Here is a 16,172-nt window from a genome sequence, read left to right as displayed (position 1 = left end):
CTCACTCTGTAGACCAGGCTGGCCTCGAACTCAGAAATCCGCCTGCCTCTGCCTCCCAAGTGCTGGGATTAAAGGCGTGCGCCACCACACCCGGCTGCCTCTGTTTTTTCAAGACAGTGTTTTGGAAGTTCATCTGTGGTGTTGTAGGTACCACCAGTTTGCTTCTTTTTTTTAATTTAGTATTTTATCTTTATCAAGCTAGCCTTGAGCTTGTGACCAGCCTTGGACTTCTGAGTGCTGGGATTAAAGCCACATGCCATCCTTCCTGGCTTCATTCTGCTTTGTTTTATATCTGAGTAGGATTCCATTGTTGACACAAACCAGTATGCACAGTTCACAAGTTGATAAGCATAATGTCACTGCAAACATTATTATATAGGTCTTATGTGAGGATGTGCTTCCGTTTCACGTGGGCATTTAAGAGTGGACTTCCAGGGTTGTTTGGTCTATTTATGTTTAATCTTCTAGGGAACTGCCTATTTCAGGTACCAGGTGATGAGTAAGAAATGACCACAAACCTGGACCATTTGGAGACAATGCAAATGGGTTGTCTCAGAAGTATAGGCGTAGTTCCACTGGGTCCTCTGCTTCATAGGCTCTCCCAAGATTCTGATGGAGACACTCACCTGAACTGTTGTCTCCTCCGAAACCTTGACAAGAGAAGAGACAACCCAAAACTCACTAATGGCCATGGTCAGGAGTCAGTCTTAACAGTTGACACACCAAAGGCCTCAGTTTTTTTCTCCTTGATGGAGCTTGGCCAGGCACTGGTTCCAATTCCCTGCCCCTTGAGCTATCCAGCTCACCTACCAGAGAATCACAAAGCATCAAGGTGGGAGCGAAAGCAAGATCCAAGTCACCATCTCACATAACCTAAGCACAGAAATGACACCTCCAACCTCTTCTGCCAGCTGGGAGGCATTTGGGAGGCTGCTTGCCACAAATGTCAAATGGCTTTCCAAATGGCCACACCATTTCCCATCCCCCACCACCCACACGCATGAGGATTGTGTTTTCCTCGTGTCTTTGTGTGTCTTTTTTAACTTAATTTTTCCAGCGGGTGTAAAGAGGCATCTTGTAGTCTTACCTGCATTTCTCTAACAAATGATGATAACTGTTACCATTAGCCCACTGTTCATTTGTACAATCTCTCAAGTAGGGTATCAAGGCAGACATCCTGTGTGCTTTTAAAAATCTATTATGCTAGTGGTAGCAACTGAATCTAAAGTCTTGTATATGTATATGCCAGGCTAACACTCTATTACTTGAGTTATATTTCTTTTTTTTTAAAGATTTACTTTTTTATTTTATGTATATGAGTACACTGTAGCTGTCTTCAGACACACCAGATCCCATTACAGATGTTTGAGAGCCACCATGTGGTTGCTGGGATTTGAACTCGGGACCTCTGGAAGAACAGTCATTGCTCTTAACTGCTGAGCCATCTCTCCAGTCCTTGAGTTGTATTTCTATCCACTTGTGTGCCTTCAACTGGGCTATTGATCTTATTATTGAATTATGAGACACTTCTTGTTTATGAATCAGGACTTTAGTATCATATCTAAGAAATCTTTGTCTAAATCAAGATCATGAATATACCACATGTTAACCATTACACTTGGACTGTGCGGTATCATGATGAATTTCATTACTGTAAAAACCCTGTGAGGTATAGATTTTATCGTTGCACAAATGAGAAAATTCACAGAAGTCAGATTTTCATTAAAACCATAGGCTGGTTAGTGTGAGGCATTAAGATTGTAGTTTCAGTTGGAAAAAAATAGAGTTAGATTCCATATTGTCATTGTCCTGTGGCTGTCAGTCCCTGCTTTATTCTTTGACTATGAACAGTTGACAGTCTCTATTAGGGATCACTAGGAATTTCCATACGACAGAGAGAGAGAAGATGTGGGCTCAGGTCGTTGGCCAGCTTCTGCTCTGAGTTTGTTCTGTGGGACAGCATTCCCTCCACAGTCTCTGGTAGAGCTGGGGTGTCTCTCTGCTTGCCGCCCTCTGGTGTGTGACTGGGCAGCTGTTAAGCAGTTGTGCTCCCTGCTCCAGGGATGAGCACGTTCCAGTGACAAGATAGCGTATTCCCTAGTGTGCTTTAATGGTGCACATTCACCTAGAAGACAACGGAGCCCCTCCCGCTTGCTTATGCCCTCATCTCATTATTTGAATGTCAGGAAGGGAAGGGTGAACAGAAAGGAGGGCTGGAAGTTCAAGTGATATGCTCCAGATGGTCAACTTTATACTCTTTCTTTACACATGTTTTATTTCAATCAATTTAATATTAACAGCAAAAGAATCTCTTAGATTTCCATCTCCGCCTTCTCCCCCACCTCCCACCCCCAATAGTTCCTCGTGTGCTTTGGGTCTGATTGCTGCACCTTCACTTAGAACAATTGATTGGTTTTCCTCTCTGCTAATGCGCTGGCTTTAGGCAAAGCTACAATCTGTGCAATTTTTAAAAACACCATCAACCCTAATTTTGTACTTCGGGCAAAGAGCAGAACGCTCGTTCATCTTCCTCCCCTCTCACCTCCTTTCCTTGCTCCTTCCCGTTGGCTTGGTGAGCCGTCCCAGACCCGAGCCAAGCCCAGCAGTCACAGTTGAAGGTGCAAGGAAAACAATCCGCCGCTATTGGAAGCGAAACACGGACGTGCACACCCGTAATGCCAGCGCTCAGGAGGCTGAGCGGGACATGAGTTCCAGGACAACCTGAACTACGAGGCAAAACCCTGTCAAGGGTTGGGGGTGGATGTATCAGAGTTCAGTTAGAGGACAGCTTGTCCCACACATACAAAACTCCAGGTTGGTTCCCCCCACCCCCAAGCACTGCATTGACTGGATGAGGTGTCACACTCCTAGAATCCCCACACTGAGGAAGTGGAAGCAGGAGGATTAGAAACTCAAGGTCACCCTGGCCACATAGTCCAAAGCTGGTCTGGGATGGATAGATCTAGAAGTGGGAAGCTATTGTGGTAGTTCGTGGATCGTGAAGTGAGTGTAGAAAACCAGGAAATGTCTCTGGGCTCAGCAGGGAGATCTAGTCAGGCAGTCAGTGGCAGAAAGACATTGAGTCAGGAGAGAATATAAAAGAAAAAGAAAAAGGTTGGAAAAAAAAAAAAAAACAGAACTCTTCCCTCCTTGGCCTGGTTGTTATCAATGAATTGGTTCAGGCTACATGAGCAACTCATTCATTCATTCATTCATTCAGTTCCTAGAGTAACTGAGTCTGCAGGTTCTGGGACAGCCTTGAAACGATTCCTAGTTCATAAGGGAATAAATGTGTTATCTGTTCCATAACACACTACATACACCAGGAGCTACATGTGCTGTAACCATGGAAGACATTTCGGTTCACCTGTGACCCTGCGTTTGATATTGTGATAATCAGAAGGTTTTTTAGCCAATTTAATTATATTTGAATTAACAGCTTTTAAATTTTCTTAAGAATTATATTTTAACATGTGCTGTGTATATATATATATATATATATATATATATATATATATATATATGTGTGTGTGTGTGTGTGTGTGTGTGTGTGGATGTTCATACATGTTTACATGTATATTTGAGTGTTTGGGACGGCGTATATCCATGTCAGATGTCTTTCTTTTTTTGCTCTCCACCTTATTTTGTGAGACGGGGTCTCTTATCAGGACCTGGTGCAAACCGATGAATCAAGACTGTCTAGCCTCTGAGGTTCAGGGATCATCTGCCCCCCACCACCCCAGTGCTAGGACTAAAAGTACTACCAGCACACCTGACTTTTCACTGGGACGCTGGTGGTCCCAACTTAGCCCTCAGGCCTGTGCAGTAAGCATTTTATCAGCAGAACCATCTCTCTAGCCTCTAAGTAAATGTGAAAGAAAGAAAGAAAGAAAGAAAGAAAGAAAGAAAGAAAGAAAGAAAGAAAGAAAGAAAGAAAGGAAAAGATGGAAGCCAAGCATGACAAATACACTCCTATAATTCTGGCACTTGGAAAATGGAGGCAAGACAACCAGGACTTCAAAGCTAGCCTGGCCTATGTGAGAAAAAAAAAAAAAGTCAATTTCAGTACTTAGGAGGCAGAGGCAGGTGGAGCTCTGTGAGTTTGAGACTAGCCTGGGCTATGTAGTGAATTCTGGGACAGCCAGAGCTACAGAGTAAGAGCCTGTCTCAAAAAAGAGGGCTAGATCCCTGGAACTGGAATATTGGATGGTTGAGAGCCACCACATAGGTGCTGGGGATTGAACCTAGGTCCTCTATAAGAGCAACAAGTGCTCTAACCATGGAGCCATCTGTCCAGCCTATATTTAGGCATAGCAATTACTGCTCAGAATTACAAATGCTAGATAAAATATAGATTAAAACAATAGATACAAGAAATCTCTGTAGAGTTCCTTATTGTATTGTTTTATGTATATGAGTGTTTCGCCTGTATGTATATGCACCGTTTTCATGCCTGGTGCCCTCAGAGGCCAGAAAGGGGCATTGGGTCCCCTGGCAGTTAAGGTACAGAAAGTTATGAACCATGCATGACATGGGTGCTGGGAGGTGAACCCAGGTGCTCCGTAAAAGCAACAGGAGCTCTTAAGGGCTGAGCCAGGTGAAGATGGTCTTTGGGATGGGCGGAACTAAACGATGCTTTAGACTTACAGTGCTATGTGGTTCAGGAGAAGCCTGCATGCACTGGTTGGTTCTTCAGTATTTTCGTGTTTTGTTTTTGTTTTTGTTTTTGTTTTCAATGAAGGGCCATGCCTAGCTCCATGACATTTAAAAGGCTTAGCTAAGTCAGGTTGCTGGAACGTCACCTACCCCCAGGTGCAGAGTGTTCCTGATGTTGGATGTAGCCAATCATATCTTTTAATTGGAAAGCCAAGAAATGTACTGAAACTATTGAACAAAGTCATTGTTACTATTATGTGAATGAACTGTGTGGACAGTCAGCTTATAAGGCACAGACTGATGTCCTTGGTTAAATTCGGGGGCAGGGGTGTTTCTTTTCTTTTGTAACTGTTAACTTTGGGGGAGTGTGCGAATTCTCTTGCAATTGAAGTGACATGGTTTACCCATTATGCGTGTAGATACTTGGCAGAGACGTTTGAAAGGTGGAGGAGGACTTGTTTTAATGAGCACCTTAACCCAAGCCTGCGTGCTCGCCCTTCCTCGCGCCTGAGATGGAATCATCTCATCCCTTCATAGATTGGGTCACCGTTTCCAGGTTTTCTTGATCTTAAAATAGGCACTTCAAAAATTAACAACTGCCCATCATCTTATCTTTAAAGGCAAGAGAAGAGAAACCGTAACAGATCCTGCCAATCATTGATCAGAAGTTTAATATGCATTGAGACTTTGGAGTTTTAGTAAGCACCCAAACCCCTCCATATTCCTTAGTTCTCAAAATATCAGAGTTTCTCTTTTCTCTTGAATTCCTTCATACATAAAATGGTGAACCAGAAAATGAAAAGGATGATCATTTCAGTGTTTTCATTCTTGATACAAAGAGGACATCCCAGGAAAGATGTGCAGACATTAAGTTTATGAGGGATCTAGCGGTTCTAGTTGCCTGTGTGTGTGGACAAGACACTTAAGGAGCCTGTGTGTGTGGACACTGTGTGTGTGTGTGTGTGTGTGTGTGTGTGTGTGGACACTGTGTGTGTATGTGGACACTGTGTGTGTATGGACACTGTGTGTGTGTGTGTGTGTGTGTGTGTGTGTGTGTATGTGGGCACTGTGTGTGTGTATGGACACTGTGTGGACACTGTGTGTGTGTGTGGACACTGTATGTATGTGTGTGTGGACACTGTGGGGGGCACTCTGTGTGTGTGTGTGGACACTGTGTGTATGGACACTGTGTGTGTGGACTTGTGTGTGTGTGTGGTCACTGTGTGTGTATGTGGACACTGTGTGTGTGTGTGTGTGTGTGTGTGTGTGTGTGTGTGTGTGTGGACACTGTGTGTGTATGGACAAGACACCTACGGAACCTGCGTCTCCCGGTTTGCTTTTCCTCCACCAGGCTTCTAAATCCTATTAACAGCTGTCAAAACCTGGTAAACTATTTAGGTGCGTTCACAATTTGTTTAATTGGATAGTTAGAAAATGGCATGCTAGAAAATCCCCCCGCCTTTCTTTTAGCCTGGCTGAACATCTGTAGCATTAGGGCCTCATTATCTCTGAATTGGCATAGCAAGTCGGTGCATCATTAAAATGCCACATTAAGATGATTAAGCGTCTTTGTTATCCAGTTGACTTTTGCATGTGCTGAGGATTTCATGGTTACGACCCTCCATCCTTGTAAAACACTTGAACAACATCATCCCGTTTTGTCTAACAGCCTCTGTGTTGTTCTGTCCCTTCTGGCCACATCGCTGGCAAAGTGACGGCCATTCTTTCACCCCAGGCCTTCTTGTTGGACTTTGAGATCTCGTGGTCCAGGGTGGAAATTCAGCACCTCCTATTAATACTCGGATGTTCCTTCGAGCAACGCGCCACCCGAGGAACCCAAGTTGCCTGTTCTGTGTGTCTTTGATGGGGTCTGCTCTCCAGCCGAGCATTTTATGTGCCTGTAAAAACAAACGGAGGCACAGTTGGCTGAGGCTGCTATGGCCCCTGAAGGATTTAGGGGCTGGATCCTTTCCAGGACCCATTGTTTTTGCAGTGTCTCAGGTGAAACCAAAAATGTCTACTCCAGGAGCTCGAGCCTTTCAAGTGATAAGCATCACCCCAGGAAGTGAAACCATGTGCGTCTGCCCCAGTGAGCCAAACCTTTGTTCTCCTCAGCCTACAAAATTCTCTCTAGGGGGTGTGTGTGTTAGTGTGCACCATCCTCCTAAGCGGCCTCCAGAACGCAGACAGCGATGGGAACAATTGTCCCCCAGAGCAGCTCCTTCAGAAAGTTTAGTTTAATCTAATTTCCTATGGGTTAGATTCAATTTAAACATCTCTTCCTCCCTCTGGGAATGTAGAGCAATTACTTTTATCAGCAATTTGTGGTTTGCTATGTTCTTTTCTCCCCAAGTTCAATTACACGAAATTTACTTAGGAAGCCTTTAATATTTTTTTTATTATGAAATAGATCATACACACAAAAAGGCAGATTATAATTAAACTTACAGTTTAAAGAACACTAATAAAGTGAGCATCGAGAGGCCCATCACCCGACTTAAGAAATAAATCTTGCTAGTGCCTGAGCAGCTTCTTGGTGCTGTTTGAAGTCAATTCAGATTGTCTGAGAAACCTGATCTAATTATAATAAGGTTAGAATTTACAGAACCAAGTGCGAGATTGCCCACATTGCAAAGAGTTCTTTCACTTTACAAAAGACTTCAGACTGTGGCTGGGAATGTAACTCAGCAAGTAAAGCCTCCCCCCACCCACCCCCCCACCCCCACCTAGTTGTCCCAAGCCCTCAATCCCTGGCACCCACAGGGTTGGCTCCCCAGCACCTACATGTACACCCGGTGCAGTAGCACTTGCCTTTAAACCTTCCGCACATGATAGAGGCCCTTCTCCCTAATTAGTAGATCGAGGTGAGACTCCGAAAATATCCAGGTTTTATTTTATTTTATGAAATAGGGAGGTGAGGGACACACAGGCTACATGTGAGGTGTCATGTGAGGTCAAAGGACAATTTGTAAGGGTCGGATCTCCCCTTCCACTGAGGGTTCCAGGAATCAAACTCAGATGACAAAGCTTGCACAGCAAATGCATTTACCCACCGAGCTGCTTCATTGGTTCCACAATTTCTGTTTTAAAAAACAAAAACAAACAAACAAAAAAAACAACAACAACAACAAAAAAAATGCAATCATGCCAGGCCATGGTGGCACACATCTTTAATCCCAGCACTGGGGAGGCAGAGGCAAGTAGAGCTCTGTAAGTTCGAGGCCAGCCTGGTTTAGAGAGTCCCAGGACAGCCAGGGCGGTTACACAGAGAAATCCTGTCTTGGAAAACAAACAAGCACACACAGGCAGCCCCTGGTCTTCTGAGGTCTTTTCGTTTTGTTACTGTTTTTCCTGTGTTTGCTTGTTTTGGTTTTGGTTCAAGGTCTCACTGTGTAGCCCAAGTTGATCTTGAGTTCCCCGTCCTCCTGTCTCCACCTTCAGAGTACAGGGATTAGTGATCTGTAGCACCATTCCTGGCTAGTTTGGTTGTTGTTCTTATTTGGGTTTTAGGGTTTTTAAGAGGGGATTTGGGGACTCGAGAGATGTTCAGTGGGTAAGAGAATGGACTACCCTCCCAGAAGACCAAGGTTTGATTCCCAGGACCCGCATAGTGTCTCATAACTGTTTGTAACTCCAGTTTCGGGAGATCTGATACCGTCTTCTGGTCTCTACAGGCATCAGACATGCAAGTAATACACAGATACAAGTGCATATAAAACACCCATACATGTGATATAAGATAATTTGTCTTTTGTTGTTGTTGAGACAGGGTTTCTATAACCATGGTTTATGCTGGAACTCACTATGTAGATCAGACTGGCCTCATACTCACAGAAATCTACTTGCCTCTACCTCCCAAGGGCTGAAATTAAAGGCATTTGCTACCATACCCATACCCAGTTACAAGATAAAATAATTTTCAAAAAATTAAAAGTGAGTATGTTTTTCTTTTTACTTGATTTTGTTGTTGTCGCTTGACTCACAGTCTTGTTATATTGCCCACAATATTCTCAAACCCATGAGCTCCTGTGGTCCTTTTGCCTCAGCCTCCTGAGTGGCTGGGACACCAGGCACATACTGTTATGCCCAGCTCCTCAACTCTTTAAAAGGAAAAAAGTATGTGTGTGTGTGTGTGTGTGTGTGTGTGTGTGTGTGTGTAGAGGTGTTCGTGTGAGTACAGGTGCCCACAGAGGCCAGAAAGGAGTATTGGATACCCTGTGACTGGAGTCACAGATGGTTGTGAGTTGCCTAGTGTGGGCACTGGGGACAGAACTAAAATCTTCAGCAAGAGCCATGTGTGCTTTTATCCCTGTCACCTTTTTCTAGGGCAGCCCACCTCTGCTCTAGGTAGATCCTGGCAAATCGGTGTCATAGAGAATACATAGAGTTAGAAAGAGAGAGAGAGAGAGAGAGAGAGAGAGAGAGAGAGAGAGAGAGAGAGAGAGAAAGAGAGAGAGCGAATACTAGCCCAGGGCTGTGGCTTCTGCCCTCCGCTAACTTAATAGCTGTAGGGAATAAGAGAGAGTTTATAAGTAGCCTAGAGGAAAAAAGTATGGGCTATTTCCCAGCTGAGGGAATCCAAGAAGACCGGGAGAGGAATGGCGTATTAGTTTTGCTTTAGGCTTCTGGCAATGTTGGGGAAGACTGTGTAGTCAAGGGATGTAATGTGAACAGACCAAGGACACTTAGATGTTTAGCTGGATAAGGAGATTTCAGGACTAAGAGCCAACATCCCAACGATAAGCTTGGACTGGATCTCAAAAAAAAAAAGCTCTTTAAGTTTTGTTCCTGCATTTTGACTTTATTTTGTGGGCAGTGGAGAATACTCCAGAGTTTTGGCGGCACCGTGACATGAGCCACACTTTAGTTTTAGGACAAACCACAGTACACAGGATGAGCTGGAACGGTCCACAGCGTGAAGGCTCAGATGGGAGGAGAGGACACGGGTCCTTGGAGTAATGGGCGTGGGAGGTGGCGGGTAAGCATCCTTGAATGTGTGACCGAAACAAGAAAAACAGACGATGACTGTGGGGCTTGAGTGACGGGGAAGAAATAGCTTTAGAGGATTTGGAAATAGGATTGGAGAGGAGGGAAGAAAGTGTCGCATCTGGAACTGTATACATCTGGGGATTGATCACACAAGGCCTTGGTGGGAGCCTTAAGAATGGATGGGATTGCCATAGAGAATCATTCAGGGAGAAAAAAACAGAGGGTTAGCCACAGAACTTAGGAGGTAAGTGTGGGCAAACGAGTGGATTGTTCCAGGGGACAGAGTCGATTGCAGATGCCAGATTCCAGGAAAGGCAAATAGAGCTGCAGACTCAAACATCCGGAGACACAAAGGGACAGATGGGAGTCCTGAGAGACCACTGGGCCCTCAGCCTCCAAACATGGGCCACTGAACCCAATGAAGAGAAACCATTTCCTGAACCAGGAAAGCCACTGGACTCCCAGTGAAGAGATTCCCCAGATTCCAGGGGATTTGGGGGAGCTGGAGTCAGGAAGTATAAATCCAACTAGAAAGCTATGAGGAGAGAGAATGTGCTTAGGTTCCTTGTGATTCAATGCTCACCTAGACAGATAGCGCTCCTCAAGAGCTGTCCGCCGTTTTGTTTTTTTTTGTTTTTTTGTTTTTTTGGTTTTTTTTTTGAGACAGTGCACGTCTCTCACTGAGCACACTTGTCAGCATTTCCTGGGGGTATTAGTAGATTGCCTGTGTTTCTTTGGCTCCAAGAAATCTTCCTCCCAGAGTATGGAATGAATCTCTTCACTGGGAGTCCCGTGGCTTTCCTGGTTCAGGAAATGGTTTCTCTTCATTGGGTTCAGTGGCCCACGTTTGGAGGCTGAGGGCCCAGTGGTCTCTCAGGAATCCCATCTGTCCCTTTGTGTCTCTGGGTTTTTTGAGTCTGCACCTCTATTTGCCTTTCCATGATAAACCATAAAGTTGCTGAACCCCAGTAACTTTATTAGTTAAATTGCACTGTAGCCCTGGCGGTCCTGGAGCTCTTTTCTGCTGTCCCTTTCAATCCGCTGGTCTTCGGTTCTCAGTAAAAGACAGAGTTTTTCCGTTGAGGTTCTTTTAAACGCCTACATGCAAACTGAAGTGCACTCAAGCTTCGGTGGGATGTCACCCACAGCTGGAACAGCAGAGGCAAAGGGGGACACCAGCCTTGCTTTTACACTTCTCTTAAATGGTGAAAAAGAAAAACAACACCCAAGGAAACAGATTCCATAGGAAAGCAGGCAAGATCCAGGCAGAAAGAAACAAAGAAACAAACAACAAAAAAAGAAACAAAGAAATCTAGTTAATCTCTTTCCCTGAAAGACACAGAAATCAATTCCTGTCTAACCAAGATGCATCAGGAGGCAACGTGGCCCATGCTGAGTTTACTTCAGCCATCCATAGCTGCAGTCAAGGGGTTGTGAACCACGACCTGTGACGACAAGCACTGAAGCAGACGACAAGCAGTGAAGCAGTGTGGCCCTGCCGATGGTGGTTAGGCCTTGTCTTGCTCTATTAAGCAAACACAGTTAATATAGATGAAAGGAAACCCTGATAGAAGTGAAAATTGAAACCAGGGTGGAAGGCAGCAAGCCCCGTGCAGCTGCTGTGGCACTTCCTTCTCTGCTGGCAGGATCAACACTTCTGATATGTTTTGGAAGGGATGTAGTTTTTAAAAATATCGTGGGTTTTTTTTTTTTTTTCACAGTGTTTTGGGTTTTTACATCTACCCCAGTGAGAGAAGGGTGTGGAATAGAGTTGTTAAACAGACACTTAGACTTTTCTATGTGGGAGGATGAGGTCCAACCCAACCACCTGGTAATTTAAGTTTAGCACTATTTATTTATTTATTTATTTATTACAAGTATGAATGTTTTGGCTGATAGTATGTTGGTAACCACCTGTGTTCCTATGGAAGTTAAATGAAAAAAAAAAAAAAAAAAGGACTTCAGATCCCTTGGAACTGGTGATAGGGGTGGTGGTGAGCTACCATGTGGGTGCTGGGAACCAAACCCAGGTCCTCTGCAAGAGCAGCAAGGGCTCATAGCTGCTGAGCCATCTCTCCAGACCAAGCGTAGCCTGTCTGGAGAGACCGATTCATGTCTGCTTCCACACTTCCTGTCTGAGAAGGAAAGGGGTGGGGGTGGGGGGGTTGGATTAGCCAATCTCTAAATTTTCCTTTGCTCTAAATTCCACTGATTTATGTTTCTTCGTGGAAAATTGAAGCTTCCAATGTTTAAACACTCGATGCTTGAAAGAATAAGCAAGCCTTACATATGAACATGTCTTGCATGCTGGTCTCATGAGGCAAATTTTTAGAGGATTTTTTTTTTTTTTGAGAGAGAGAGTTAATATATAAACTTGCCTTCTCTGTTTCTTCTGTTGTTTGGTTTTCTTTTTTGAGACAGGACCTCATTCTGTCGCCCACACTGGCCGGAAACTGACTGTATAGACCAGGCTGGCCTTATACTCAGAGATCTACCTGCCTCCTTGGCCTCCAGAGTAAGCTTGCACTAAAGGTGCGAGCCACCATGTCGAGCCAACCTTCTGTGTGTCTTACGTCCTTCCAGTTGGCAAAGTGTTTGCCACACACACGTGAAAAATCTCAGTTTAATCTCCAGCACCCAAATAAAGTGGCGCTCGTAACCCCAGCTCTGAGGAGGTAGAGACAAGAGGCCCCCTGGTGCTCACTGGCTGGCCAGCCAGCTTGGCCTGATCACTGAACCCCAGGTCACAGTGAGAGACAGGCATTGTCTCAAAAATCAAGGTGAACAGTTCTTGAGGAGCGACATCTGAGTTAACACACACACACACACACACACACACACACGCACACACACACACGCACGCACACACATACACACACGTGGGCATGTACGCGCGCACACACACACACGCACACACATACATACACACACACACATACATACATACACACACACACACACACACACACACGCACACACGCACGCGCACGCACACACACGAGGGTTGCAGCAGGATAGAAGAGAGCACCAGGAAGTAGAATGCTGCTTCCGTTCGGTGTTCTGTTCCCCCTGACTGTTCCTACCTGCAAAAAAGAATGCTCAGCAGCACAACAGCCCTTTTAAGAGCAGTGTTTAGTCATCCATCTTAGGTCAGGTCAGTCCCTCCTCTCAAGTCTAGTCCTATAATTAGTCTTGAGTTTAGTCTTACTTAGGGTAGGTCTCTCTTCCCCTAGTGGGGTTGCACCCAGCTCATTCGGATCACTGGAAGTGGCTCCTTAGCTTGGATTAAAGCATTACTTCCTTGGTCTGTCTTGACACTGTTGGCCAGCACCAGATTTCCTCTGCCTTCAATGCTGTCTCCATCGCTTCCAAGGCAGAGAGATAAGAGAATCTTCCCCCAGTTCCCACAGAAGGAAAGCAGCAAAACCCAGCTTCAACTCAGAAAAAAAGTTTCAAAGCCTCGGCTCTCAATATTCACGGTCGCACGAAGACCTTTGTGACATCAAAATGAGAGGTTCATCTTGAAACCAAAGACCATGCATGTCCCATCGTCCTTTTTAACTGCAGCCACCAATGACGCTGCCATTTTATGTGTGTGTGTGTTGGGAGGAGGGGTATGTGTGTGTTTGGGTGTGTGGGTGTATGTGTGTACACATGTGTGTTCATTTGTGCTTGTGTGTGCATGTGTATACATGAATGTGTGCATGTGTATACATATGCATGCTTGTATGTGCATGTGTGCATATGTGGGTGCTTTTGTAAGTGTGTACATGTGTGTGTGCGCTGCTTCAAACAGTGAATGGTTCCCCTCACAGCACTCTCTTGTTTTGATTGTATACAACATTCCGTGAGCTTCCTCTGTCCTTAACTATCGGTTGTGGGTCTCTTTCCTGAGCCGCTTCACAGCTTCAAATACAGTCATCGTTCATTTCTTGCTCTTATGTCCCCTGCAGAAGATTTGATGAAAGTGAAAGATGAATACAGTGACAGAGATGAGAACATTATGAAGCCGGAGCCCATGGGAGATGCAGAAGAGAGTGAAATGCCTTACAGCTATGCAAGAGAATACAGCGACTATGAAAGCATTAAGCTGGAGAGACACGTGCCGTATGACAGCAGCAGACCAACCAGTGGGAAGATGAACTGCGATGTGTGCGGATTATCCTGCATTAGCTTCAACGTCTTGATGGTTCATAAGCGAAGCCATACCGGTAAATCGCCTCCTCTGTCCATTCTCAAAACTGTCCTCATGCAGCCCTGTGAAGAGTGAAGTAGCAGAATGGGGGTCTTTCTTTGGACTCCTCCATTGCTGTCTGCTGTCATGTTGATGCCTCTCTTTGCATTGCCAGTTTACCCAGTGGCTCCTGTTTGTGCTTCGCTATGTGTTTGGCAAACACAGTGCAAATACTGTGGCTAAAGAGAGACGAGCAAAAGCCTGGTGTAATGTCTCACACCTGTAAACCCAGTGTGCGGGAGGCAGAGGCAGGCAGATCTCTGAGTTTGGGGCCAGCCTGGTCTACTTAATGAGTTTCAAGACAGCCAGGGCTACATTGTAAGACTCTGGAGAGACAGGGGGAGTCAGAGAGAGAAGCAGGGAGAAAGAGACAGAGACAGAGAGAAACAAAGAGAGATAGACACTCAGAGAGACAGAGAGATAGAGACAGGGAGAGACATAGGGGCAAGAGACAGGTCCTCTTACTGTGGATAAAAGGATATGAGTTTTATCATCAGTCTTAAAGACATCTTCGTATGGTAAGCAAGGATCCATAGGAAGGCCCGGGAACAAGTCAACACTGAGTCAATAAACTCCATATGAGGCAGAGACTCTAAACAGGCAGACTGGTGCCTTGACACCTCGTTACATCTAAGCATGCCTCAGTGGCTCAGTCCCAGTACTCAGGAGGCTGCAGCAGGAGGACCATCATGATGAGTCCCATGCTATCCTGAGCTACAGAGGAAAATCCTGTCAAAAATCCCAGCACCAGCACAGGAGGCAGAGGCAGGCAGATTTCTCTAAGTTTGGGACTAACCTGGTCTGTATAGTGAGTTTCAAGACAGGGCTACAAAATAAGAAAATGAAGGCTTGACTCTGTGAGTCTTTTTTTGCCAAGGCAACTGCATTCAGATGCCAAGAAATGAAGAAACCTCTAGAAAGCGTCCTGACTCAATCGAGGTGACAGCTAGAATTGTTGGTCTGAGTGGGGGCGTTCGTTCTTCATGGAGGAAGCTCCCACAAGTCTCTTCATCTGAAAAACGCAGCTCCCAAGCGATCTGTGTCACTGTGGGGAGACATGCCCAGAGATGGGTCTTTACCCTAGGCCTCTAATCTGAGTGCCCGCCTTCCCACTTACCTTGTGATCAGCGATCTCCTTTTCTCATCCTTTCTGAAGGTGAACGTCCGTTCCAGTGTAATCAGTGCGGGGCATCTTTTACTCAGAAAGGTAACCTCCTCCGCCACATTAAGCTGCACACGGGGGAAAAACCTTTTAAGTGTCACCTCTGCAACTACGCATGCCAAAGGAGAGATGCGCTCACGGGACACCTTAGGACACATTCTGGTAAGTGAGGACATGAGCATCCCATACCTAGTTGAGTGTGGAGGCCTCCATCTGTCACCTCCCCCCCACACCCCCAAGGGTTGCATAAGCACGGTCCTCTAGGGCTAATGCACTTCCATTAAGGCATTAATTGCTCTCCGTCTGCCTCACTGGAAACCGGTCCCCCGGCAGCCTTGTGTCTGGAGAGCAACAGCAGTCAAACAAATTACCACGCCTTTGTGATTTTTTTTTTTTTTTTTTTGGTGAGAAAAATTGTGTCCATCAGTATTTTTATGGTAAACTAATTGTTAAGGGGTTGTTTCCTTAATTTGCGAGCGTGCATGCGCGCGCGCACACACACACATTTTCCAGTTTTCCATTCAGAAACTATGCATGCAAACTGTGAACAGTTTGTAAATTATTATAAAATATAAACGGGCAGGGGTGGGGGTGCTGAAGCGACGACGCAATGGCTAGGAGCACAGATTGCTCTTCCAGAGGACCAGGATTCCATGTTGACATCCATATTTGTTGCCTTATAGCCAACTTCAGCTCCATCTCCAGGGGGTCCGATAGCCCCGGTCACCACAAATGCTTGTTCTCACGTGTATATACACCATATAATTATAAATTTTAAGAAAAGAAAAGAAAAACTTTGACTCAGATATAAATTATTATTTAAAGTTCGTTTTGGTTGTTCTGGGCTAAATTTTTTCTTTATTTTGTTTTAGTTTTCGAGCTAGGAGCCCTACGTTGTAGTCCTGGTAGCCTCGATGTTGTAGCCATCTCCCTTCCTAACCTTCGGGATGCTATAATCGCAAGCGTGCACCCCCCTACCCAGCTTCTGGCTAAATTTCCTAACCCCAACTTCCCCCATCCCAGCCTGATTATTTTTAAGCTCTAAGAGCAGCCTCGAGAATTCTTAAAAAGCCACACGCTGCCTTGATCTTGTCACTCCTTGTTTTGAACAAGCAAGATGACACTTTTTTT

At 45.2% G+C, this 16,172-nt stretch overlaps 1 protein-coding gene across 1 annotated transcript in view; it reads left to right on the top strand.

Moving 5' to 3' along the window:
* Ikzf3 (IKAROS family zinc finger 3) overlaps positions 1 to 16,172 on the top strand; it is an 85,872-nt gene that overhangs the window by 48,051 nt on the left and 21,649 nt on the right. Inside the window, exons 4-5 of the mRNA XM_021212783.2 lie at positions 13,599 to 13,856; positions 15,036 to 15,203. Of these exons, the coding sequence (XP_021068442.1) occupies positions 13,599 to 13,856; positions 15,036 to 15,203 (426 nt within the window). The remainder of the gene's footprint in view (positions 1 to 13,598; positions 13,857 to 15,035; positions 15,204 to 16,172) is intronic.

Source organism: Mus pahari, chromosome 14, assembly GCF_900095145.1.
Source record: "Mus pahari chromosome 14, PAHARI_EIJ_v1.1, whole genome shotgun sequence".
In the NCBI taxonomy this organism is placed as follows: domain Eukaryota; kingdom Metazoa; phylum Chordata; class Mammalia; order Rodentia; family Muridae; genus Mus; species Mus pahari.
Note: the sequence above shows the minus strand (reverse complement) of the source record. Positions and strands in the feature narration are given on the sequence as shown.